Below are 25357 nucleotides of genomic sequence, written 5' to 3'. Positions count from 1 at the left end.
CAGTCCACACAAAGTGCAAGTATAAAATCTACAGTCACAAACACAGTTTTAGAAACTTTTCCTACAGGAACTCGACTCACTCCCATGATGCTGCATCTTTGTGACTGATTAGTTTTTTAAAGTCCTGTAGTCAGCTCACACCATCATCTCCAAAACAGATTTATTCACCTCAAATTGAGTCTGTTTGTGCTTTTTGAGCTTTTATTTTAATCACTTAACATGAAAAGATGTGTACCTGAGAAACAGCAACTAAAAATATTATGACCTTTGATTCCATTAAATTATAAGTTAGATTAATACCAGTGCTAATTCAAAGTGACCTCTCCAGCTTTGTCAGTAAGAAGGACTGGACCTCATGTTTAACTCTGTCTCATTAAACAACAAACAGTTTATATTGAAGTGAATATGGAGGAAACATGTTGTCACACTGACACTAACTTTCATTATCAAGTAGAGTTCTGACTTTATAACCTGATTCAACCACAGATATTAAACTATGTTCAAGTATAAACCAGTTACAGCTGTCGTCACCTTCGTTGGTGTCACAATTATCCAGCAGTTCGTCAGTGTCTATTTCTATGAAGGTGTCAAAGTACAGTATACAACCACTGGGATATACCAGAAGCAAAACTGACTCATCATATCAAACTCTACTACTACATATGTGATTTTAAATTGTTAATATCTGGTGAAAACACTGAACTCACAGGAAACTGAAAAACACACATTTTGAATACAAAGCAGCAGCTGATATGACGACATTTTATCCAACATAGCTCCAACTATTCTGGATCCTTCATTCCCTCAGAGTCACAGAGAACATTTACAGCGTAAAGTACATTTGTAAAAACAGACGTAGCTAATATAGATTATTTTAACAACTTTCCTTTTTTTCAGAGAATAAAGTGATTAAAATGAATTTATGTAAACAAGCTGTTACAACAGCTCCTTTGAAAAAGCGTTTTCTGACTTTACTTTGAGGAGGTAACAGCATGTATCTGCACTGCTCTGTGGTACAGTTCATAGGAGGACAACAGGTCAGATATAACAAACAGCATCATTACAAAAACAAATACATGAGGTAATGATCTGTAATAACTGGGTAGAAAGTGCAAGAGGTTAAAAAATGACTGAAATCAGTCAACAATCTCTTTTGGTCCAACAGGCTGAGAGACGTCCACATTTAATACTGAGGTCTCTCTGCACACAGTGAAATAACAGATCGTTAGTGAAAATACCACCAGAGTAAATAAAACAAAACCTGAATAGAGTCCGATTCTTCTTCTTTCTGGCTTTGTCTCTAATGTCTCACTTACAGGTTGGACACCTGTGATGGGGAGTGTTGGTTTTAAATTGTTGCACATGATAAGAACAGCTTCAAGACCATAATACAGTAGCTATAGAGTTATTTAGTTTAGTATTTAATTAAAGTTAAGTTAAGTTAAATTAAGTTAATTTATTGTTTACTACTCAGTTACTGTGTCTGTAAATAACAAAGGAACAGTGATGTTAACTTACCTGTAACATTGAGGTGACATAGTTTAGAGCTCCTGTTTCTGTTCATCTCAACAACACACCGATACGTTCCTGTGTCGTTCAGTCTCAGATCAGTAAAGACACATTCAATTCGTCCTTTTCTAGCGAGCTCTGGATCACACAGCACTCGTCCTCTGTAGAACTCATCCTGATATGGCTCAGCTTTAGATCTACTGTTATATCTGTAAACTGATCTGAATGGTTTCTCACACCTGACTTTTATGTACAGGGAGTCAGACATGTCAGCAGTGACAGAGAACAGCCATGTTAGTGTGATGTTACTGTGCTCCTCTGCCTGGTAGACGTCCTGAGGTCCACTGACAGTGAACAGAGTCTGACCTGCAGGAGGTAGAAGATATAGTTTACTGTTTGAGAGTGTATGACATCTTGGTACAGTGGTTTAGAGGCTATATAGAGACTTTAGGCTCCAACAGTGAAATAAAGGTTAAAGTTAAATGTAGTTTGTGATATTAGGATCAACATTAGTAACTACTACACCACAGTCTCTGATAAAACTAAGAGCTACTCACCTCTTGAAGGACAGAAGACCACAGTTACCATCAGTAAAAGACCAGCTGTCCACACTGACATTTTCACTGTGGTGTCATATGATGTGCATCACTTTAATTCTCATTCAGTTTTCTCCTCTTGCACATTAGGAGCAGACAGAAATAACTGGAATAAGACATAACTGTTTGGTTTAAGTTGTAGTTAAGAAAAAACGAAATATCACAACAATAAACTTGATGTGATGTGAACAGATCTTAGCTACAATAATAATTTATGTTTTAGAGTCATAGTTTCAGGATCAGTGAAAGTTGCAGCCTTCGTTGATACAGATTAACTCTGAAAGCAGAACAACTCATTTTTAATAAATATGACACTGGTGCATGTGAAGAATTCATCAAAAGTTGTAGATCAAATACTAAAAGGTTCATAATCAAAAGTAAAAAAAAAAATCACTATAAGATTGTTGCTTTTCTTTGTTTACATATTTCTACAGTCTTCAAACAAATATGGACAAAGACTCGCACTAAAACAAACAGTGACATTAAGTTATGATTTAGTTAAAAACATCATGAACGTATAAACATCAATGCAGAATTTACTGAATAATTTACCTGAACTGAAGAAAACATGATGTTGGATCAAAAGTTTTGCTTCACTTAATAAAACATCCAATAACCTTATCCAACGTCGGTTTCTCACTCGTTACATTTCTGCACAAAAAACCAAAAAGATCCCGCAAAGAGATGATGTTTAAATCCAGTCCAGACACAGAATGCGACCATACGCCGAGGACGAGAGTTTATAAAGTGCAGACAGGAGACCACTCCCCTTTTAGAGAGAAACCTCTCCTTTCGTTTTGTTTCCTCTGCTGGACAAACTGTTCTATATCTATTATTGGTGTGAATCGTGTTGAACGCTCACAACAACATCATGTGACCACCCAGAAAACATTTAGCTAGATTTTTTTTTTCTGCTACACAAACACAACAAATGTCTCATGTTCCTTTATTTACTGTTTTGATGAATTGGCTAAGTTAAGTTAACTCTAAGTTAAACAGAATCAAAGATCTGTCAGTTTCTGCATTCATACATATGTCTGTATGTAAAGAGCTCACATCTAACAACCAGTTCCCATCTTCACTGTCTGAACACAAAAACTTCTTCAGCTGTTTCATTAATATGAGAAAACAAAGTAAAAGTGAACAAATGTCTCTAATAAACAGACATTTACTGATACAACATGTCTCCGTTCATGTTCTGAACTTTGAGTCAAACTGATCCCAACAGAGACGAACTTCCTGTTTAGTGTGTTAGTGACTGAGACTGTTTCACAGAAGTGGTTTTATTAAACTCTACAAACCTTTCTAAGACAAAACCAAACACAGTGTCCTTAAAATCTGGGATGTAAAGATGTTGAAGTGGTCTCACAAAGTCCAGAACAAACCCACAAACCGGCTACACCAGTTCTGTCAGGAGGACTGAACCAAAACTCCTGCAGAGTGTGAAGCTTGTGGAGGCTACAACAAGTGTTCAAGTTCCACAGGTTAAAGTCCAACATGTCAACTTTGAACCACTGAGAATGTGATGAAATAAAAAAAGCTGAAATTAAAAATTCTCTCTACTATAATTCTTCACATCATTAAAATAAAGTTGGAGGAACTGAACCAACAGAGGAAACAAATATTCAAAGGAAATGTTCAGAATGCTGTATTTGATATTTATCTATACAGCTAGATTAACAATGTACATTCAGCATGTCATCATCCAAGGAATAGGCAGGTTATTGGAATTAGGTTGAATGCAGAAAGTATTTTTCTTGTAAAACTACAAAAAAGAACAAAATACATTCAGATGAGAAAGTGTATGATCAGGAATCAGCAAATCACCTGCACTATCATTAGCGACAATCCCTACATGAGTTCACTGACATCCATGTAAAATCAACAGAAAGATTTATGACCAACACTTCTACTACGTCACTTCCTTCCTAGTGCAGTAAATCCTCATTTTACTGCTCTTCCTGCATTGACCACTAGAGGGCAGTAAGACAGTTCATCAGTTCATAACAACACTGCTCTGGGACCAACAGCAGCAGCAGCTCTACTGGTCAAACTCTGTGTAGCTTTGAGTCGTAGTTGGAGTAAATCTACTGATCAGACAGGAAACCTCTGTTCAACTGTGTCACAGTTAAGACGTCTCTCTGTCCCTGAATCTTTTTAGAGTGCTGCTTCTGTCTGCAGTCTGACCTCTGACCTTTTCACCTGTCTCATCATCTTCATGCACTGAGAGAAAGAACCAGGATGAGAGAGAGAGGAGACCAACATCCCACTACCTCCATCCAGACCAACAGGACTCAGGACCCCCTTCTATCAGACTGAGTCTTCACATCAGGAAACAGAGTGGATGTATTTACTCAAGGTGGATGTTAAACTTTGAGCTACTTTCTTCCACTTGATGATTTCATTTCACAGTTTGTTTGTTCATTTCTCTCTTTTCTACATTTCTCTTGTTGCTAATTGACTCGTTGTTTTATCAGCTGAGACTGAGATTTACTAGTAGGATCATTGTGATGGTGTAATGTCTCCACCGTGTCTCAGTGATATGAACTTTTTTATTATTTCAATGTGTCAGTGGTTCATCTGAACTTACTGTGCTGTTGTCTTTTATCTAAGATACAGATGAAGGTCTGGATCAAAGCTCTGGCACCGAGTTGCAGACTTCATCAAATAAATGTGTCTCCAGCCCAGATCCTCCCAGCTGTAAATCAGCAGTAGCTGAATCTCCCATGAGCACCTGAACACACCATGAACAGTCCTCCTTTAACTTTCACTGAGGTGTCCTGACACAGTAACTTTGAGGAGGAAGAAATAACTAAATGTTCCCAGTTCTCGACTTTCTGCCTCTTTAAAGCTCATTTTAACTGTGTTTGTGTTTATATGAACCATCATTACACTCTGAACACACACTGAGTTCATTTATCATGTGAAGATAATATCTGCAGTGTTTTTCTTTTAAAGCTCCAGGTGATGTTTCACACTCTTCTACAGCTCTGTGAACATCGTCTATATTTGTCTACTTACTGAGAACTGATCTAATAATTTAACATGTCATCTATCCTCATGTAATATTTCTAATAACTAAGAAGTAACAGCACGTCACCTTCCATCTTCAGTCATTTGAGGTCTGTACAGGAGCTATGTTCAGTAAAAATGAGCTGTTTGTAAGAGTCCAAAGTCTGTCCCACCTCCCTGCTGTGGATCAGCTGAATGTCAGTGATGGGTTTGTTCAGGGACCATATGAGTCCTCATACAGATGTGTTAGTGAGATAACTACATTCATTTTTACCAGAAGAGAGAAGCTGCTTTGAAATCCTTCAATGTCGACAGTATCATCATCATAAATACATTAAACTGTTGACGACAAGTCTCTGAAGTCATTTCTCTCTATGAGAGTCAGACTTTTTAATCATATAAAAAGATTTTATTAAATTAATTCAAGTTGAGTTTACTAATAAAAAATTTTGTTGACGACCTTGCACCATAACATAACCTCACTTTTGTTTTCTGTGTTAAACTAGAAATATAATCACTGTAAATCTTTTTCTACAAAGCTCAAACTGAGGTGATACAAGGAAAAAACCAACAACCTGTTACTTCACTGTTCACTCCTCCTCCTCCTCCTGTTGTCTTTAACTTGATCACATATTCAGAGCTCTGTTTTAACAACCTGCTTCCTCATTCAGTAAAACTGAGACATGCTTTAGTTTATTCCACGAGTAGAGGAGTTAATGAGACTCTTCCAGTCCAGTGACAGACAAACTGTGCTCTCCTGACTAAGATAAGATAAAATAAGAAACCTTTATTCGTCCCACAGTGGTTAAATTTCAATGTTACAGCAGCGGAGAATGTGTATTGTACGGCAACAACCTAAAATAAGAATAAAAAATAAATCACATATCTACACAGTCATACAAATATTTGCACCGTGGGTCATCTGTATTGCACAGTTTTAAAGAACAGTTTTTAAAGTGACTAATAGTGAAAATGATTCACTGGGAGCAGCTCTGATTCTAAAGTCTGACAGCATCAGGGAAACGACACTGCATCATACAGAGGGTGGGAGTCGTTCTCCAGCACAGATGAGAGCTTGGTACCATCCTTCTTTCTCCCACCTTCTGCACTGAGTCCTGGGGCGTCCCCAAAACCGAGCTGGCCTTCCTGACCAGCTTCTCCAGTCTTTTCCTGTCTGCTGTCGTGATGCTGCTGCCCCAGCAGACCACTTCAGAGAAGATGGCTGAGGCCACCACAGGGTCATAGAAGGTCTTTAGTAGTGCTCCCTGTTCTCCAAAAGACTTTAGTCTCCTCAATAGAAAGAGTCTGTTCTGTCCTTTCTTGTAGATAGATAGATAGATAGATAGATAGATAGATAGATAGATAGATAGATAGATAGATAGATAGATAGATAGATAGATAGATAGATAGATACTTTATTGATCCCCAAGGGTAAATTTTGGTGTTGCAGCAGCCATTACACACAAAAACATTGAACATTAAGTAACATGATCTACACAACAATACACGAGACACAGTACAAGAATAACACAGAGAATAGACAGTAATACCAACAAAACACACAGTAGGACTTGAATGTAAAGTGACTAAGTTACACATCAGCGTGGACACTGACTCTCTGTCAGGGAGTCATTGTACAAGCTGATTGCTGTTGGCACAAATGACTTCCTGAACCATTCCTTGTCACAGCGGAGCTGGAGAAGTCTCTGACTAAAACTGCTCCGCTGTTTGATAAGCAGGCTGTGGAGAGGATGTGAGCTGTTCTCCATGATGCTCAGCAGTTTGTGCAGCATCCTCCTCTCCACCACCTCCACCTTCTCACCCAGAATGGAGACAGTGTCAAAGCCAGTTTTCTTCCTCCTGAAGTCCACAACCATCTCCTTGGTCTTGCTTACATTCAGGGTGAGATGATTGTTCCCACACCACTTCACAAAGCTGTCCACCAGACCTCTGTACTCTGTCTCCTCCCCACCGCTGATACACCCAACCACTGCAGAGTCATCTGAGAACTTCTGCAGATGGCAGGACTCAGTGTTGTACTGAAAGTCTGAGGTGTACAGGGTGAAGAGGGAAGGTGAGAGGACAGTCCCCTGAGGTGCTCCTGTGCTACTGACCACCCGCTCAGACTCACATCCTTGCAGTCGTACAAACTGTGGTCTGTCTGTCAGGTAGTCAGTGATCCAGGAGGCTGTGGAGGAGTCTACCTGCATCTTCAGGAGCTTCTCTCTCAGCAGGACAGGCTGGATGGTGTTAAAGGCACTGGAGAAATCAAAGAACGTGATCCTCACAGTGCTGTTTGCCTTGTCCAGGTGTGAGAGAGCTCGCTGAAGCAGGTAGCATCATCTACTCCAACCCGGGGACGATAGGCGAACTGCAGTGGGTCTAGTGATGTTTCAACCTGAGGTCTCAAATGAGTCAGAACCAGTCTCTCCAGGACCTTCATGATGTGTGAGGTGAGGGCGACTGGTCTGTAATCATTTAGAGCAGAAGGAGATGATGTTTTTGGAACTGGCGTCAGACATGATGTTTTCCAGCACCTGCTCCATTCTCAGGCTCAGGTTGAAGAGGTGCTGTAGAATCCCAGAGAGCTGCTCAGAATGGGACTTCAGGACTCTGGGGCTGACACCATCAGGTCCTGCTGCCTTATTCTGGTTCAGCTTCTCCAGCTGCCTCTTCATCTGCTGGTCACTGACAGATGGGTAGGGTAAAGCATCAGTGTTGTGAGACCAGTCCAGTTTATTGTTCAGGTGAACACCTAGGTGTCCACTCTTAATGTCCACTCCCTGGATGTTCACCAGTGGAAGAGAGGAGTTTGAACGCCTGCTGAAGTCCACCACCAGCTCTTTAGTTTTCCCCGCGTTGATCTGGAGGTAGCTCCATCAGACAGTACATGTCAGAGCTACTGCAGGGTTTCAGTGTCTTGTCCACGGACAGTTGGGCAAGTAACCAGAAGGAACAAGGAATCAAACCACTGAGTGGTTACAGTACAGTGATGGAGTTTGAGCCTCTGCTGCCTCCTGCTGATGCTGATAAGAGAATTTTTGAGGATTTTAATATCTCAGAGTTAAAACCAGCTATACTCCTATAAATTTATATATTATAAGTTAGATTTTACTAATACATATTCAGTCTTTAATTCATATAATTACCTTTCTAACTAAAACTGACTTCTCTGGACTAAACACCTCGTCAACACATGAAGATCATGACAGGACCGTTTACAGTCTTCATCACAGAGGTAAAGTCAGATAAAGTGAACTGTGCTCATTTAAACTCACACTGATATAATATGAACAGAATTTAATACATAAAAAAATTATAATAAATTTAACAATTGAATTGTGTGATGTTTAAATCAGATGAAGGACGAACACTCTTTGAACCTGAGAACTGTGGATGAGCAACATCCAGACTCTACTGAGAAACTCTCTGTTTCTGTCATAGAAACGTTTTCTCTCTTTTCTTTCTTCCTCAGACACTTTTGATTAACAACAGTCAGTAGAGCTGAGCTAGTCTCTGAGGTTTGTGCTGATCAACAGCTGCTGTAAAGAACACATCATATCATCATCTGTCAGAGAAATCACTGTCACTGAGACTTGATGTCTGTTCTCTGTTCATTTGTGTTAACAGCTGACAGGAAATGTCCAAAAGGTCAAAGGTCACAGAGAAACTGTCCACAAATAGGAGCAAATAGAAAGAAATGAAACAGAGTAAAAAGAGCATCTGGAACATCTGTAGTTTTAAATGATGATCTGGACGATCAAACAGTTCCAGATGTTCAGTAGTTCAACATCAGTAACTACTGTACTGGATGGAACAGTTCTGGATTTAAACAGAGAATCAGAAGCTGACAAAATAAAGACATTTCTAAATGATGTGTTCACTCATTTTCTTACTGAGTTTCACTGAAGAAGATTTAGTGTCTGCAGCTAACGATCAGTTCACTTAGCTGAGAATCAAATCTAGAAATAAACAGCTTCGTAGCTTCTTCAGTTTCACTCTGGACAAGAAGCTGAGGAAAATGTTTTGAATCACAATCACAAGATTTTAGATTTGTGTTGATCACAAATTATTTATTAACAGAAAATCTGAATATTTGTTGGTTCTTTGCTTCTTTTGTGTTTTTATCACTAAATTTAAAATCTCAGTATTTTTGAGCTGCTGCTGTTGAGTTCAATAAAAATCAACTCACCAGTGACGTTGAGTCGACATCTGTCAGAGCTCCAACCTTGATCTGTTTTCACTTCACACAGGTACAGTCCTGAGTCATTAGTCCTGAGTCTGGACAGTTGGTGTCTGATTCGTCCTTCTCTGAGGACGTCTTTGTCAAACTGGACTCTTCCTGAAAACTGTTGATCCTGAGACTCTGAGACCTCAACACCTTCATGGAGATGAAACAGGACTAAGTGACTGTGGTCAGTAAACAGAGAACAGAAGATGTTCACTGAGTTAGAGGATGTGTGAGGTCTGATAGTGAACGTCCACTCCAGTGTGATGTTGTGGTTCTCCTCTGCCTGATAGGAGCTCTGTGTCACATTCACTACAAATGTTCCTGTTGAGGAGACACAGACACAAAGTGACAACTTGAATTATTGAACTATTAATAATTGTTGAGTTGCTGGAGAATAAATCGAAGATGTGAACTAACCAGAGACACATGAGATCAGGTTGATGAGCAGCAGGATCCTGAAGATCATCTTCTCCCTGTGAGAGGAGACAGAGGTGAAGAGTCACAAACATCAGATCAAAGAGAAATGGAATCAGACAGATCAGAGGAAAAGAAGAAAAACAGAGAGGAAACTGAATCAAAACCACATCGACTCCTGGTTGTTTGGTTTTTGATTGAACACTTTACATTAGAACATCTTCATCTACTCTGTTGATTCAGTATTAATTAGTGGAATCAGCGCCCTCTGCTGGAAAACACTAAAAACTGTTGATGGTGTACTTGTACTGTGAAGAATACTTCATGTTTCCTTTTCTTAGTGTTTGACTTTATGGACAAACTCCACACAAAGACAACACCTCAGGTCAGAATGGGAATAAACAGCTAATAACTAGTTCCTGACTCCTCCCAGAGAAAGACACATTATTCTAACCAGACACCAGCTGTTCTTCATTTAAACTGTCAGCTCGTCACATTTTACACAGTTTGTCAAACTCTGTCTGTGAACCGTCCACTTATTCATCAATTTAACTTCTGATGGAGTTTAAAAACATTACTTGTCCTCCCTCATCATTTTAAATAGGAACAGTTTCAGCTTCCTGCTCTGAACTGAATCAAGTATTTGATAAATTTTAAATCACAAACCTTGTGATGGTTCAGAGCTCTGTGTCCACTCTCTGCAAATCCTCACATATTCACAACTGAGTCATAGGGATAAAAACAGTTTTTCTGAGATCACATGGATCCCATAGACAACAAATTACAGGCCACATGACTGTGGTATTTATGAAAGCATCAACTATGTGGATTCAAAAGCTATTTCCCATGCTCCTTGAGACAATGAGACAACGTTTCTCCTGAACCATGGTGCTACATAGACAGTAACAAGACAGAACATGAAGCTGAGGAGTGCTAAGTTGTCCTAGCCACATGAAGTCCATCCTGTCCAACCGAGTGCAAACAGTGCAAGAACACAAAGAGAAAGTGCAGACAGACGTCTGAAGAACACAAAACACAAAAACAGCAGCGACCAGCAGATGAAATGTACAATGTACATCTGATGTACTGTAAAAACAATCGTGGAAATTATGTGCAAGAACAGCAAGTTGAAATGATTTGTGCAAAATAAAGACACGTTAACATTGTAATAGTTTGTAAATCAGTATCAAATCTAGTGAGCCCGAATGCTCCAGAACCTCTTCCCTGATGGCAGAAGTGTGAAGATTGGGTGTGAGGGGTGGGTGGGGTCGTCCACAATGCAGGTAGCTTTGCGGATCCAGCGTGTGGTGTAAATGTCTATTTGTCTAGTTCAGTGTCTCTACTGGTAGCATGAGGTGATACCTGAACCCTACAGAGGTTGAACAGACAGTCCAACTCCTCCAGGATGAAGCATCAATACGTACCATTGTCAGAAGGTTTGTTGTGTCTCCCAGCACAGTCTCAAGAGCACAGAGAAGAGTCCAGGAGACAGAGAGTTACTCTAGGAGAGCTGGACAGAGGCGTAGAAGCTCCTTCACCCATCAACAGGACCAGTATCTCTGACCTAAATCTAATACCTTTTACATTTCTCATCAACTTGGGTTCAGGAAGATCATATTGGTTGACATGTTGGACTTTAAACTGTAGGACATTTGTAGCCTCCACAAGCTTCACAGTTTTTCTTCAGAGGAGTTTTAAAGCTCCAGTTTCTCTAATTCATCCATTATCCTATAACCACTTGTGATCTTAAGGGCTGCAGGAGAACTGGAGACCTTGTTTATTTGACTTAAACCAATATGATTTCCCAGATGGAAATGTTTTGTGTCAGCGTGCAAGTTTACATAGCACACATGGAAAAATGATTTTTTTCCACTTTTTACATTAATTTATTTTTATTTTATACAAATCTGCTGATTTGAAGACACTTTAGTAAACTGCAGCTGTTGTTAATAATAATATTTGTCTGCTGAAAAGTGTTGGTGTAGTCCTGTGGTAATAAAAGAATAAAACAGAACAACAAGAGAAGTGAACTCTGTTACCACCTGGATCAGAGAGGTCCAACACAGAACTATATTCATCAACATAATTTATTTATTCAAAATAAAAAACACAGTTAAACAGAACTAGTGTGACAGAAATGTGAGAAAAGATTTTATCATCCTAAAGAAAACTTTTTGTTTACAGACAGACAGCACTGTAGGTGAGTCTGAGGTGTAACACAAACACAACAGACCTTGTGTCAGTGAAAAAGTTTAGTTCTAAATCTTTAGCAAGATTTTAAAGAATTTTAGCGTAAAGACCTGGACACTGAATGGATGTTGTGGAACATTTGAGCAATATTTGTTTGTTACAAGTAACAAAAACCCTGTGATTTAATGTAGATTTTCTTAAAAGGAGAATTTTCTTATTGAGCTAACTTTAAGAATTTATTTCTTAATTTAAGTCAGAGTGAATGACTTTGATCTAAAGTGATTGATTCAAATCTGGGATGTAAAGATGTTGAGGTGGTCTCACAAAGTCCAGAACAAACCCACAAATAGTGGCAGGAGGAAAGGTCATCTCTTCTTCAGGACCTCAAAGACGCTCTGAAGACACAGGAGCAGGAGCAGGAGACAGCAGAGAGCTCTATGAGGGCCAACGTGGAGGAACTGGAGCATAAGATCACTAAGAAGAAAAAGAAGTGGTACAGAAAGTTCTTCTGATGAACGACTCCAGCGTAGGAAATGAAGACTCCATCACTCACACACACCTGTACATCTATTCTTGTGAGGACTAATGAGTAGAAACGATCTTAACCCCCGAACAGCTTTTGAAGATTGTTTGGGGTTAACACTTGATTTCATTTCCCACCATCCCTGGAGTGGGGATCTCTCTCTGAATTGTCTTTCCCTAGGTCTCTTCCCATGTTCCTTTCTTATTTGAAGGTTCGTGGGCAGAGAGCCTGGACTGGACACCTGTTGCTGAGCATGTGGACGCTTCACAAATATTTCAGTTTGTGGGATGTTTTTGTATTTTAAATTAGAAGATCATTTTAATTAGCTCTACTAAATGCTTTAAAGGATGTGTAAACCACGTGGCATGCACTGATGACTACAATAGGTGAATTATTATCATACACTATAAACTCTCCTGTCCAATGCAGCAGCTCTGCCATGAATTCTACTTTTATAAGGTAAGAATTGAAGTTGAAGCTGTCTGAAAGGTGACATTATGGTCATATTAAGATGTGTTTCTAATGTTTTGGACCTCTTTTTCATTTTAAATAGCTGGTGAAAGTATTAGAAACACATTTTAATACAACTGTGAGATAAAATACACACAATTGCTTCTTCTAAATATTAAATAATAAAGTAAGTATCATACTTTGAGTATTTCTAATTGTACTGTGACGTGAGGTCCAAATTAAGGTTTCCAACTAGTCCCTCTCAAAGTAAATGTGCTGTTGTTTTCCACCTAACCTAACTTATCCTCAGACCATGATACATTTCTAACACTGAAGCACAGTTCACAATTTGTCTTAAATGTCAGTTTTAGTCCAACTGACCACTATCTAAGAAGACAGTCAGTGAACTACTGCCCTCTACTGACACAGCTGATATACAACAGAACTTATGGATGAAGCTGTTTTCATAGATTTTAAAGTCTGGATTAATTATATTATCATTCAACAACCTTCTCTGTCAACCCCTGGACCAACACTGCTACTACGTCACTTCCTTCCTAGTGCAGTAAATCCTCATTTTACTGCTCTTCCTGCATTGACCACTAGAGGGCAGTAAGACAGTTCATCAGTTCATAACAACACTGCTCTGGGACCAACAGCAGCAGCAGCTCTACTGGTCAAACTCTGTGTAGCTTTGAGTCGTAGTTGGAGTAAATCTACTGATCAGACAGGAAACCTCTGTTCAACTGTGTCACAGTTAAGACGTCTCTCTGTCCCTGAATCTTTTTAGACTGCTGCTTCTGTCTGCAGTCTGACCTCTGACCTTTTCACCTGTCTCATCATCTTCATGCACTGAGAGAAAGAACCAGGATGAGAGAGAGAAGAGACCAACATCCCACTACCTCCATCCAGACCAACAGGACTCAGGACCCCCTTCTATCAGACTGAGTCTTCACATCGGTTCAGGAAACCATGAAACAGAGTGGATGTATTTACTCAAGGTGGATGTTAAACTTTGAGCTACTTTCTTCCACTGGATGATTTCATTTCACTGTTTGTTTGTTCATTTCTCTCTTTTCTACATTTCTCTTGTTTCTAATTGACTCGTTGTTTTTTATCAGCTGAGACTCTGAGATTTACTAGTAGGATCATTCTGATGGTGTAATGTCTCCACCTTGTCTCAGTGGTATGAACCTTTTTATTATTTCAATGTGTCAGTGGTTCATCTGTATTTACTGTGCTGTCGTCTTTTATTTAAGATACAGATGAAGGTCTGGATCAAAGCTCTGGCACCGAGTTGCAGACTCTTCATCAAATAAATGTGTCTCCAGCCCAGATCCTCCCAGCTGTAAATCAGCAGTAGCTGAATCTCCCATGAGCACCTGAACACACCATGAACAGTCCTCCTTTAACTTTCATTGACGTGTCCTGACACTGTAACTTTGAGGAGGAAGAAATAACTAAATGTTCCCAGTTCTTGACTTTCTGCCTCTTTAAAGCTCATTTTAACTGTGTTTGTGTTTATATGAACCATCATTACACTCTGAACACACACTGAGTTCATTTATCATGTGAACATAATATCTGCAGTGTTTTTCTTTTAAAGCTCCAGGTGATGTTTCACACTCTTCTAGAGCTCTGTGAACATCGTCTATATTTGTCTACTTACTGAGAACTGATCTAATAATTTAACATGTCATCTATCCTCATGTAATATTTCTAATAACTAAGAAGTAACAGCACGTCACCTTCCATCTTCAGTCATTTGAGTCTGTACAGGAGCTATGTTCAGTAAAAATGAGCTGTTTGTAAGAGTCCAAAGTCCGTCCCACCTCCCTGCTGTGGATCAGCTGAATGTCAGTGATGGGTTTGTTCATGGACCACATGAGTCCTCATACAGATGTGTTAGTGAGATAACTACATTCATTTTTACCAGAAGAGAGAAGCTGATTTGAAATCCTTCAATGTCGACAGTATCATCATCATAAATACATTAAACTGTTGACGACAAGTCTCTGAAGTCATTTCTCTCTGTGAGAGTCAGACTTTTTAATCGAATTGAAGGATTTTATTTAAGTTTAGTGTGTTATTAAAAACTGTGGTTGACGACCTTGCACCATAACACAGCCTCACTATTGTTTTCTGTCTTTAACTAGAAATATAATCACTGTAAATCTTTTCTATGAAGCTCAAACTGAGGTGATACAAGGAAAAAACCAACAACCTGTTACTTCACTGTTCACTCCTCCTCCTCCTCCTGTTGTCTTTAACTTGATCACATATTCAGAGCTCTGTTTTAACAACCTGCTTCCTCATTCAGTAAAACTGAGACATGCTTTAATTTATTCCTCAACTAGAGGGGTTAATGAGACTCTTCCACTCTAGTAACAGACAAACCGTGCTCTCCAGACTAAGATAAGACAAAATAAGAAACCTTTATTCGTCCCACAGTGGCTAAATTTCAATGTTACAGCAGTGGAGAATGTGTATTGTACGGCAACAACCTAAAATAAGAATAAAAAATAAATCACATATCTACACAGTCATACAAATATTTGCACCATGGGTCATTTGTATTGCACAGTTTTAAAGTGACTAATAGTGAAAATGATTCACTGGGAGCAGCTCTGATTCAAAGTCTGACAGCATCAGGGAAACGACACTGCATCATACAGAGGGTGGGAGTCGTTCTCCAGCACAGATGAGAGCTTGGTACCATCCTTCTTTCTCCCACCTCCTGCACTGAGTCCTGGGGCGTCCCCAAAACCGAGCTGGCCTTCCTGACCAGCTTCTCCAGTCTTTTCCTGTCTGCTGTCGTGATGCTGCTGCCCCAGCAGACCACTTCATAGAAGATGGCTGAGGCCACCACAGGGTCATAGAAGGTCTTTAGTAGTGCTCCCTGTTCTCCAAAAGACCTTAGTCTCCTCAATAGAAAGAGTCTGTTCTGTCCTTTCTTGTATAGAGCATCAGTGTTGTGAGTCCAGTCCAGTTTATTGTTCAGGTGAACACCTAGGTCTCCACTGTTTTAATGTCCACTCCCTGGATGTTCACCAGTGGAAGAGAGGAGTTTGAACGCCTGCTGCAGTCCACCACGAGCTCTTTAGTTTTCCCCGCGTTGATCTGGAGGTAGCTCCATCAGACAGTACATGTCAGAGCTACTGCAGGGTTTCAGTGTCTTGTCCACGGACAGTTGGGCAAGTAACCAGGAGGAACCAGAAATCAAACCACTGAGTGGTTACAGTACAGAGATGGAGTTTGAGCCTCTGCTGCCTCCTGCTGCTGCTGATAAGAGAATTTTTGATGATTTTAATATCTCAGAGTTAAAACCAGCTATACTCCTATAAATTTATATATTATAAGTTAGATTTTATTAATACATATTCAGTCTTTAATTCATATAATTACCTATCTAACTAAAACTGACTTCACTGGACTAAACACCTCATCAACACTCGATGAAGATCATGACAGGACCGTTTACGGTCTTCATCAAAGAGGTGAAGTCAGATAAAGTGAACTGTGCTCATTTAAACTCACACTGATATAATATGAACAGAATTTAAAACATAAAAAAAAACATATTTAATTTAACAATTGAATTGTGTGATGTTTAAATCAGATGATGGAGAAACAGTCTTTGAACCTGAGAACTGTGGATGAGCAACATCCAGACTCTACTGAGAAACTCTCTGTTTCTGTCATAGAAACGTTTTCTCTCTTTTTTTTCTTCCTCAGACACTTAACCACAGTCAGTAGAGCTGCTGTCAGTAACAGTCCTAGTCCAAGTCCAGTGTAGAGGTAGATCCTCTCTGGACCCTCTGCTGGTGGACTCACAGTTGGTCTCTGAGGTTTGTGCTGATCAGCAGCTGCTGTAAAGAACATTAAATGATGATCTGGACGATCAAACAGTTCCAGATGTTCAGTAGTTCAACATCAGTAACTACTGTACTGGATGGAACAGTTCTGGATTTAAACAGAGAATCAGAAGCTGACAAAATAAAGACATTTCTAAATGATGTGTTCACTCATTTTCTTGCTGAGTTTCTTTGAAGAAGATTTAGTGTCTGTGACTAACGATGAAACTGCAGCTGACTGTTCACTTAGCTGAGAGTAACATCTAAAACTAGAACTGTGTGTCATGTTTGTTTAAATGAAACAAATTTTGCTTTTTTAATAAATGGAACAATAAAGTTTAGGAACTTCATCTATGGAGCTTGAGTTTTTTCTGTGGCCTGAAAAAACGTTAATACATGATAGCGAAATGAAAATGTAGGTTCAGAATGCAGCAGCGAGAGTCCTCACTAGAACCAGAAGATACGATCACATCACCCCTATCTTATCTACACTTCATTGGCTCCCCGTGAAATTTCGCATTGATTTTAAAATACTACTTTTGACATTTAAAGCATTAAATGGTCTTGCGCCGCATTATCTAAGTGAACTGCTAGTGTCTTATGATCCACCACGCCTACTTCGCTCAAAGGATGCTGGCTGCCTGTCAGTACCTCGTATCCTAAAAACTACAGCTGGGGGCAGAGCTTTTTCTTACAAAGCCCCAAAGTTATGGAATAGCCTTCCAAATAGCGTTCGGGACTCAGACACAGTCTCAGTGTTTAAGTCTAGGCTGAAAACCTATTTATTTAGTCAAGCATTTGAGTAAATAGATCTGGGAAGGACTCATGGACGTAGAGCATTATGGTGAACTGGTATGTTTAGATGCTGTCTTCCCAACTCTCACTGATCACTCTGGTTTGTTGATGGTGAAGTGTTTGGTTGCTCTACATCCCAGTGCGCCCTCATGTCTGTGTTTTCTTCTGAACCCACCCTTTTAGTTAGGCTGTCATAATTAGTCCTGCCGGAGTCCCTGCTGCACTACACTACATATACATTCACCTCAAACTTTATCTGACTGTGAATACAACTAACTGCAATCTCTCCTCTTCTCTCTCTTTCCCTCTCCCTCTCTCTTTTCCCTCTTCCTGTCTCTCTGTCGAGCTACACGTCATTCCACCCTTTGCCCTCTGGACCTGTCTGACTCGTCCTGATGCCCAACTTCTGGCTGGAGATCTCGTCGCCTGGATCCACCGTTTGCCCTTTGGGATGCGTTTGGAGACTGGATTGGTCACAAGCTACTATGATGTCGGTCCCGGCCTCGGCGGACATCGGAAGCTGTTTCTTGGAGGTCTCGACTCAACGCTCGATAGTCAAGGAATGGAACAAGTCTGCCTGCAATAACTAACCGGACTCCATATTAACTTAAAAGACTTTAACTGTTATACTGGACTGCCTGCTGCCTACACAGCATGTAATCACCCATATGAGGATGGGTTCCCTGTTGAGTCTGGTTCCTCTCAAGGTTTCTTCCTGTTGCCTTCTCAGGGAGTTTTTTCTTGCCACTGTCGCCCTCGGCTTGCTCATCAGGGACAATCACATTATTATGACTCATACACATACACTGCTCATGTACTGTTCTTTGGTTGTGTAAAGCTGCTTTGTGACAATGTCAATTGTAAAAAGCGCTCTACAAATAAAATTGAATTGAATTGAATTGAATAGGTGAGAACTTCTGTCTTCTTGTGTTTCCAGGACTGTATTTCATTCAGGAGGTGGGGGTCAGACAAAAAACCTAAACAGCACTTTGTCCTCAACTGAATCAACACTGAGTCATTTAAACTCACCACAGTGTCTCTGATTAGTTTCCTTCATCTTTTACATTTGACCTCCTCCTTCTTCCACTGTGCTGCATAAATGTGTTATTGTGTCTATTGTATTCCATCCAGTGGTGGATTAACCAACACTGTCTTAAACTACTACATGTGTTGTAGTGTTGTGTCTACATGAACACGACTCAGGACTGTACCTGTGTGAAAATAATGGTTATGGTGGAAGGTTTGGTTGATGTGGACTCAGCGTCACTGGTGAGTAGATTCAGTGAAACTGTTGGTTCTTCAGGATGATGTTCTACAGACTGATCTACTGAGAACTAGAGTTTCTAAGATTTCCATTTCTAACTAGAACATATGTTGTTACACATGTTTCAAACATGAACCTGTTTCTCCTGATTCTGAACATTTCCTTTGAATATTTGTTTCCTCTGTTGGTTCAGTTCCTCCAACTTTATTTTAATGATGTGAAGAATTATAGAGAGAAATTTTAATTTCATCTTTTTTAATTTAATCACATTCTCAGTGGTTCAAAGTTGACATGTTGGACTTGAACCTGTGGAACTTGAACACTTGTTGTAGCCTCCACAAGCTTCACACTCTGCAGGAGTTTTGGTTCAGTCCTCCTGACAGAACCGGTGCAGCTGAGTCCGGTTTGTGGGTTTGTTCTGTACTTTGTGAGACCACTTCAACATCTTTACATCCCAGATTATAGTGACTGTGTGTTTGGTTTAGTCTTAGAAAGGTTTGTAGAGTTTAATAAAACCACCAACAGAGGATCTATTAGAGCGAACATCTTTAATCAGCTGTTTTTTAACAACACTGAATGGTTTTAAAAGTCAGGAACAGATATGAGTTCAACTGTTTTCATACAACTGTATCACAAAGTTTGACATTTATTTCATTTACAGTGCTGATGATCTATTTAGACAATGTACTAATTTCCATGAAGAATTTGTCTTTTTTGGAAAAGTACAGAAACATTATTAGAGACATTTGATAAGAGGCAGCACCATGTTTATCCTGAAGATAGTTTCTACATAGTAAAAATAGAAACAATGCAGCACTTAGATAAAGAGATAAAGTTTAGCAGTAAAGTCATCACTGCTTTGTTCAACACGTGGCCTCAGGTAAACTCAGGTTTGTCAAACCTCCAAAAAATTGAGTTCAGATCTTTCAGTTCTTTACACAACAAACAAATATAACATGACACTAAGTCTTGGAGTTCTAGTTCATAACAGGTCCAATAACAGAGGTCACCTCTACGTCACAGGTTGCAGAGGAACCATTTTATCCAAACACTGGAGAGAACTTTAATGTTGTAAGACAGTTGAAAAAGCAACAGTTGTAGTTGTACCTGTAGCATCATGCTGTCACTGTTGAACTGGAGCCAAACCAAAGAGAGTGTTAACATGTCAAAAAACATTAAAGTTAAAGCTCTGTACAAATTCTGGTCACTAATCACATTTTTACACGACTTCTGACATCAGACAATAAACAAACAAGAAACTACAGTTTGATACCTGAGTACTTGAACACATCAGACAGTAAAGTACATGACAGATATGTGTAGTATTTTAAAACTAGTAGATGTTGTTGTACTTTCATTACAAAGAACTTCAAAAGAAAAACACAGCACACATTATTTTTACATTTACATGTTAAATTAAACACGATTTAAATAAAAATGATAGTTTAACAACAACATTTAAAATAATGGACATAGTAAAGGTGAAGAACACATTTTCCTGTCAAACGTCGACTCAGTCGTCACTTAACGAACAACAGAAACTGATTGCAGTCCTGTTGTTATGGTTACCTGCTGCATCATTGATGAGTCCTGAAACACAGATTTATCAGCTACCAACAGATAAAACTGTGTTTATCAGATAAAAGTGGTTTTAAATTGTTTGTTTTACATTGTTGATCAAACTGTTTCCTCAGATCATGAACCTGAGCAGAAATCTGTTTCCTTTTTAAATAGTCAATGAATAAAAAGTAAGAAACAGTCAGTAAAGCTGCTGCTGTCAGTCCAAGTCCACAGTAAAGACCGATCCATCCTGGATTTACTGTGTTGTTTGGTTCAGTTTCTCTCTGAGGTTCAGACCAATCTCTCACTGCTGTAAAGAGACAAACACATCTGTGTCAGTCATGAGGAGAAATAAACATTTCTCTAAAAAACAAACTAAATTATAACCAAAGAATAAAGTGGAACATAGTTCAGATTCAACAAGAAGGAAAAGTCGAAACTTTAAATAAACTGTTTCTTCTTAGGTTTTTAACAAGCTGCTGATTTGTTAATAAAGTTTTATTGAATCAACTCACCAGTGACGTTGAGTCGACATCTGTCAGAGCTCCAACCTTGATCTGTTTTCACTTCACACAGGTACAGTCCTGAGTCATTAGTCCTGAGTCTGGACAGTTGGAGTCTGATTCGTCCTTCTCTGAGGACGTCTTTGTCAAACTGGACTCTTCCTGAAAACTGTTGATCCTGAGACTCTGAGACCTCAACACCTTCATGGAGATGAAACAGGACTAAGTGACTGTGGTCAAAGAACAGAGAACAGAAGATGTTCACTGAGTTAGAGGATGTGTGAGGTCTGATAGTGAACGTCCACTCCAGTGTGATGTTGTGGTTCTCCTCTGCCTGATAGGAGGTCTGTGTCTCATTCACTACAAATGTTCCTGTTGAGGAGACACAAACACAAAGTGACAACTTGAATTATTGAACTATTAATAATTGTTGAGTTGCTGGAGAATAAAGTGAAGATGTGAACTAACCAGAGACACATGAGATCAGGTTGATGAGCAGCAGGATCCTGAAGATCATCTTCTCCCTGTGAGAGGAGACAGAGGTGAAGAAGAAATTACAGAAGAACCAGAGAAAAACTTTAGTGAATCAACAGCTGTCAAATCTGTTTAAACACTATTTCAGATAATGACTAAAGTGTTTAGATTTTTCTACAGCTCAGTATGAGTCTGACATTCACTTACTTTACTACTGAAAACTTATTAATTAACTTTAATTACATATTATTATTTGTAACTAATAACAATAAATGTTCTGTAAGATAAAACACACACAACACCTTCTGTCATCAGTGATTTTAGTATAATCTTCAGCCTTTTGTCTCTTAAACTGAACAAGATTTCACTTTTCTTTCAGTTTATTCTGAGAGCCTCTCAATGCTGAGGTTTTTTTATAAGGAAGTTCAAAGTGTCTCCTCTGCAAATAAACATCATAATCAGAGTCATTATTATTTATACAGAGCAGCAAAATGAACTACTAACAAAATAAAGGTACATTAACAGTATTTATTGTATAGTTACTACAAAAACAATCCAAGTATTCTATCACATACTTCATCTGTAGTTCAGACTGGATATTTGTATGAACGTGATACTTCACAAACCACACGTGACCACAGATCAGCTTTTAATCTACTGTATCCTGTAGAAGAGTGAAGTCCAAGCTCTCACACCCCTCTTCACGTCTCTTCCTCACTCTCTGTTGCTCTGTATCTTTGACTCTAACTACTTAAAGTCTTTCACCTTCTTTACCTCTGCTCTCTGTAACCTCACTGTTCCACTTGGTTCTCTCTCATTCACACGTTTTCTGTTTTGCTGCTGCTAACCTTCATTCCTCGTCTTTCCAGATCACACCTCCACCTCTCTAGATTTTCCTCCACCTGCTCTCACCACAGATCACATGTCATCTGTGAACATCATCGTCCATGGAGTTTCCTGTCTGACCTCATCTGTCAGTCTGTCCATCACCAGACTGAGGAAGAGGCTCAGAGCTGATCCTTGATACAGACCCACCTCCACCTTGAACTCCTCCTACAGCTCATCTCACCACTGTCTTACAGCTCTCATACATGTCCTGCACTAGTATAACATACTTCTCTGTCCTTGTCCACACCCTGTCCTACTCTTTCTCTAGATCTATGAAGACACAGTGCAGCTCTCTTTGTCCATCTCTATACTTCATCAGCATCTTTTAAAGTAAATACTACATCTGTTGTACTCTTTCTATACATTAAACCATACTGCTGCTCACAAATGTTCACCTCTGACCTTAGCCTAGCTTCTACTACTCCAGTGCTTCTCAATCATCTTCTGCCCCCCGCCACAACTATAAATAGTATAATTTGTCTATAAAATTGTTCTAAGTACACCTGTGTTTAACACTTTATCCTTATTTACATTAAAGAAAACACAAAAGAAAGAAATATAGATACAACAAACATTGGTTTTTAGTCTGTAAGAGAAGTGAAAGCACAACTATTTGCCTGAAATAATAAAGAAATTAAATCTTTACTTAAACTACAAACATTTTTTGACCGACTTGAACCATTTGATACTGAAATAAACTCAATAAATAATAATAAATTCAAAGTGATCAGCAACATTAACTCAGGAAAACAATATATTAAACACTTTAACCTACAAAACAAAAGCAATAAAACAATCTGTGCTGATTATTTTCTTTTATCAAAATAAGGAAGTCAGGATTAAAGCTACAATGAGCACGTTTTGCAGTTCACAGCTTTTTAAAGAGGGTTTAAAACAGGATCCATCAACTCTCAGCTCCTGTTCAGTGTTTATCTGGGATCAGTTCTTGGTCTTCAGAGCAGCAACAGCAGAGAATCCAGTCTCACAAAGAGAAGTTACGGTACAAAAGGAGTTTTCGGAGGTTCCTCTTGCACATTAGGAGCAGATAAAAATAACTAGAATAAGACCTAACTGGTTTGGTTCAAGTTATAGTTAAGTAAAAACGAAATACGACAACAATAAACTTGATGTGATGTAGGGGAGACCGGGGTTGGTTGTCACACTTTTTCACACATTCTTCAAAAACCGTGATCCTAACATATTGACTTTCACTGTATAACGAAAGGGTAAAGTGTCAGCTAAGAATAGAGTGACTTTATTTTCCAAAAGCTTATTCTGTTCAAAACATATTGACTTTCAAATACATCATGTGCATTTGTGACAACCATCCCCGTTGTAGGGTGGGTTGTCTCTATGTATTTTAATGCAAAAAAAATTTAAAATTACACAATCAAAAAATTGAATTAAAATTTTTTATTGTATTAAATGCAGGAGTCTAATATTCTAATATATTAGAACTTAGGCAGGAAAAAACTCTTTCCTGTAAGTGTTTTTTAACCAATATATAACACTAGAAAGAAAAACAGACAACAACAATACAACGATAACGTTTAATTTATCTTGTCAGTCCCTACCGGACCCATAGTCACAGTTCTGACAGATAAAAACCAACAGTCCAGCTGTGCAGTCCTTTTGTATCCACTGTTTGCACATGATGCACTGCAACCATTTCTCCCTGGGGCGGCTGTTTGAGAAGGGCTCCACACACACTCTTTCCTTTTCTTGCTTGTCTTTGTTGATGTCTTACTCTTTTTCAACGTTATTGTGGACTGCCTACATGTTTGAAAGTTTGCACACTTCAACTGGAGAGAGGCCAAAATAAATGTCTGATGCAGTAATGATGTACTCGTGTAGTTAACTGCATTACCTTCATATTCGCTTTATGTCCAAGCTCCTTAGCGATACTCTGTAGCTCAACATAAGAGCTGACTTTACTGCTCTTCACTGGAAACTGAATAATATTTGATATATCCTACTGGCAAGGATGGGAAAATTCCACCTCCAAAAACTTCAGCTGGACTTATTTTATTGCAATATCGCACCAGTGTTAGTTTGCTAGTGATAGTTTCTCTTAAAATCTTTAGCCATTCCTCTGACTGATTAGTTGTGCAGCTTCACCTCTCTGACTGCCCTGAGTATTACATCTGGTGGAGTCTGTCCGTTGTTTGTCTTCCTGACAAGCTTTCTGCCCATTTCTCTATTTAAAAGGGCCTGGTAGGTCCCCTGGTAACAATATTTTTTTTATGAACTCATTTTCTTATAAACTACATGAAAATGTTCACATTGTTAAAAATGTCCATTTTGCCATGAAAAAAACTAAAAGTTCTCTCACCTCAGTATAAAGTGTCTAAATGCAGAAATGTCACAGTAGGTGATGTCTGACCCAGATTTTTTAACAGCGCCCTCTAGGGACCAAGTTATAATCAATGTGACAACCAACCAGGTTCCCCCCAAACAGATCTCAGCTACAATAATAATTCATGTTTTAGATTCATAGTTTCAGGATCAGTGAAAGTTGCAGCCTGCGTTCATACAGATTAACTCTGAAAGCAGGACAACTCATTTTTAATGAATATGACACTGGTGCATGTGAAGAATTCATCAAAGGTTGTAGATCAAATACTAAAAGGTTCATAATCAAAAGTTTAAAAAAATCATTAGAAGATTGTTGCTTTTCTTTGTTTACATATTTCTACAGCCTTCAAACAAATATGGACAAAGACTCGCACTAAAACAAACTGTGACATTAAGTTTTGCTTTAGTTAAAAACATCATGAACGTATGAACATTACTGCAGAATGAGTCATTTTACCTCAACTGGTAAAAGAAGAAAACGCTTCAGTTAATAAAACATCCAATAATCTTATCCAACGTCGGTCTCTCACTGTAAAGACACTCGTTACATGTCTGCACAAAAAAAACAAAAAGAAAGAAAAGATCCCGCACAGACATGATGTTTAAATCCAGACCAAACACGTTTAGGACGTGCAGGAGGAGGAACTCCTTCCTGCTTGGTCTGCTGCTGGAAGCAGAGCCAATAAAAAGCTTTGAAACATTTTGAAGGAATGACGTGAGAAAAGAAACAGCGATGACG

The 25357-nt window shown here is 38.9% G+C and overlaps 1 protein-coding gene across 1 annotated transcript; it reads right to left on the bottom strand.

Moving 5' to 3' along the window:
• Window positions 1–1136: 1136 nt before the first annotated feature.
• On the bottom strand, window positions 1137–25240 carry LOC117153009. The gene is made up of 4 exons (XM_033326546.1): window positions 25076–25240; window positions 2067–2211; window positions 1519–1875; window positions 1137–1327 (listed from the first exon to the last, which is right to left on the bottom strand). Exons 2-4 carry the CDS (start codon window positions 2125–2127, stop codon window positions 1137–1139), a joined length of 609 nt encoding a protein of 202 aa, XP_033182437.1. The 5' UTR covers window positions 2128–2211; window positions 25076–25240.
• Window positions 25241–25357: the final 117 nt, after the last annotated feature.

This window comes from Anabas testudineus, chromosome 18 (assembly GCF_900324465.2).
Source record: "Anabas testudineus chromosome 18, fAnaTes1.2, whole genome shotgun sequence".
Lineage (NCBI taxonomy): Eukaryota > Metazoa > Chordata > Actinopteri > Anabantiformes > Anabantidae > Anabas > Anabas testudineus.
The sequence above is the reverse complement of the archived record's forward strand: the minus strand, read 5'-3'. Positions and strand labels throughout refer to the sequence as shown.

Excerpts from the sequence above, each read along its gene's own strand:
- LOC117153009 (XM_033326546.1), bottom strand. The coding sequence starts at position 2,127 with ATGTCAGTGTGGACAGCTGGTCTTTTACTGATGGTAACTGTGGTCTTC. Across the intron at positions 1,876-2,066 it reads GGTCTTCTGTCCTTCAAGAG|GTCAGACTCTGTTCACTGTC; the intron begins GTGAGTAGCTCT and ends TACCTCCTGCAG. Across the intron at positions 1,328-1,518 it reads ATGTCACCTCAATGTTACAG|GTGTCCAACCTGTAAGTGAG; the intron begins GTAAGTTAACAT and ends TCCCCATCACAG.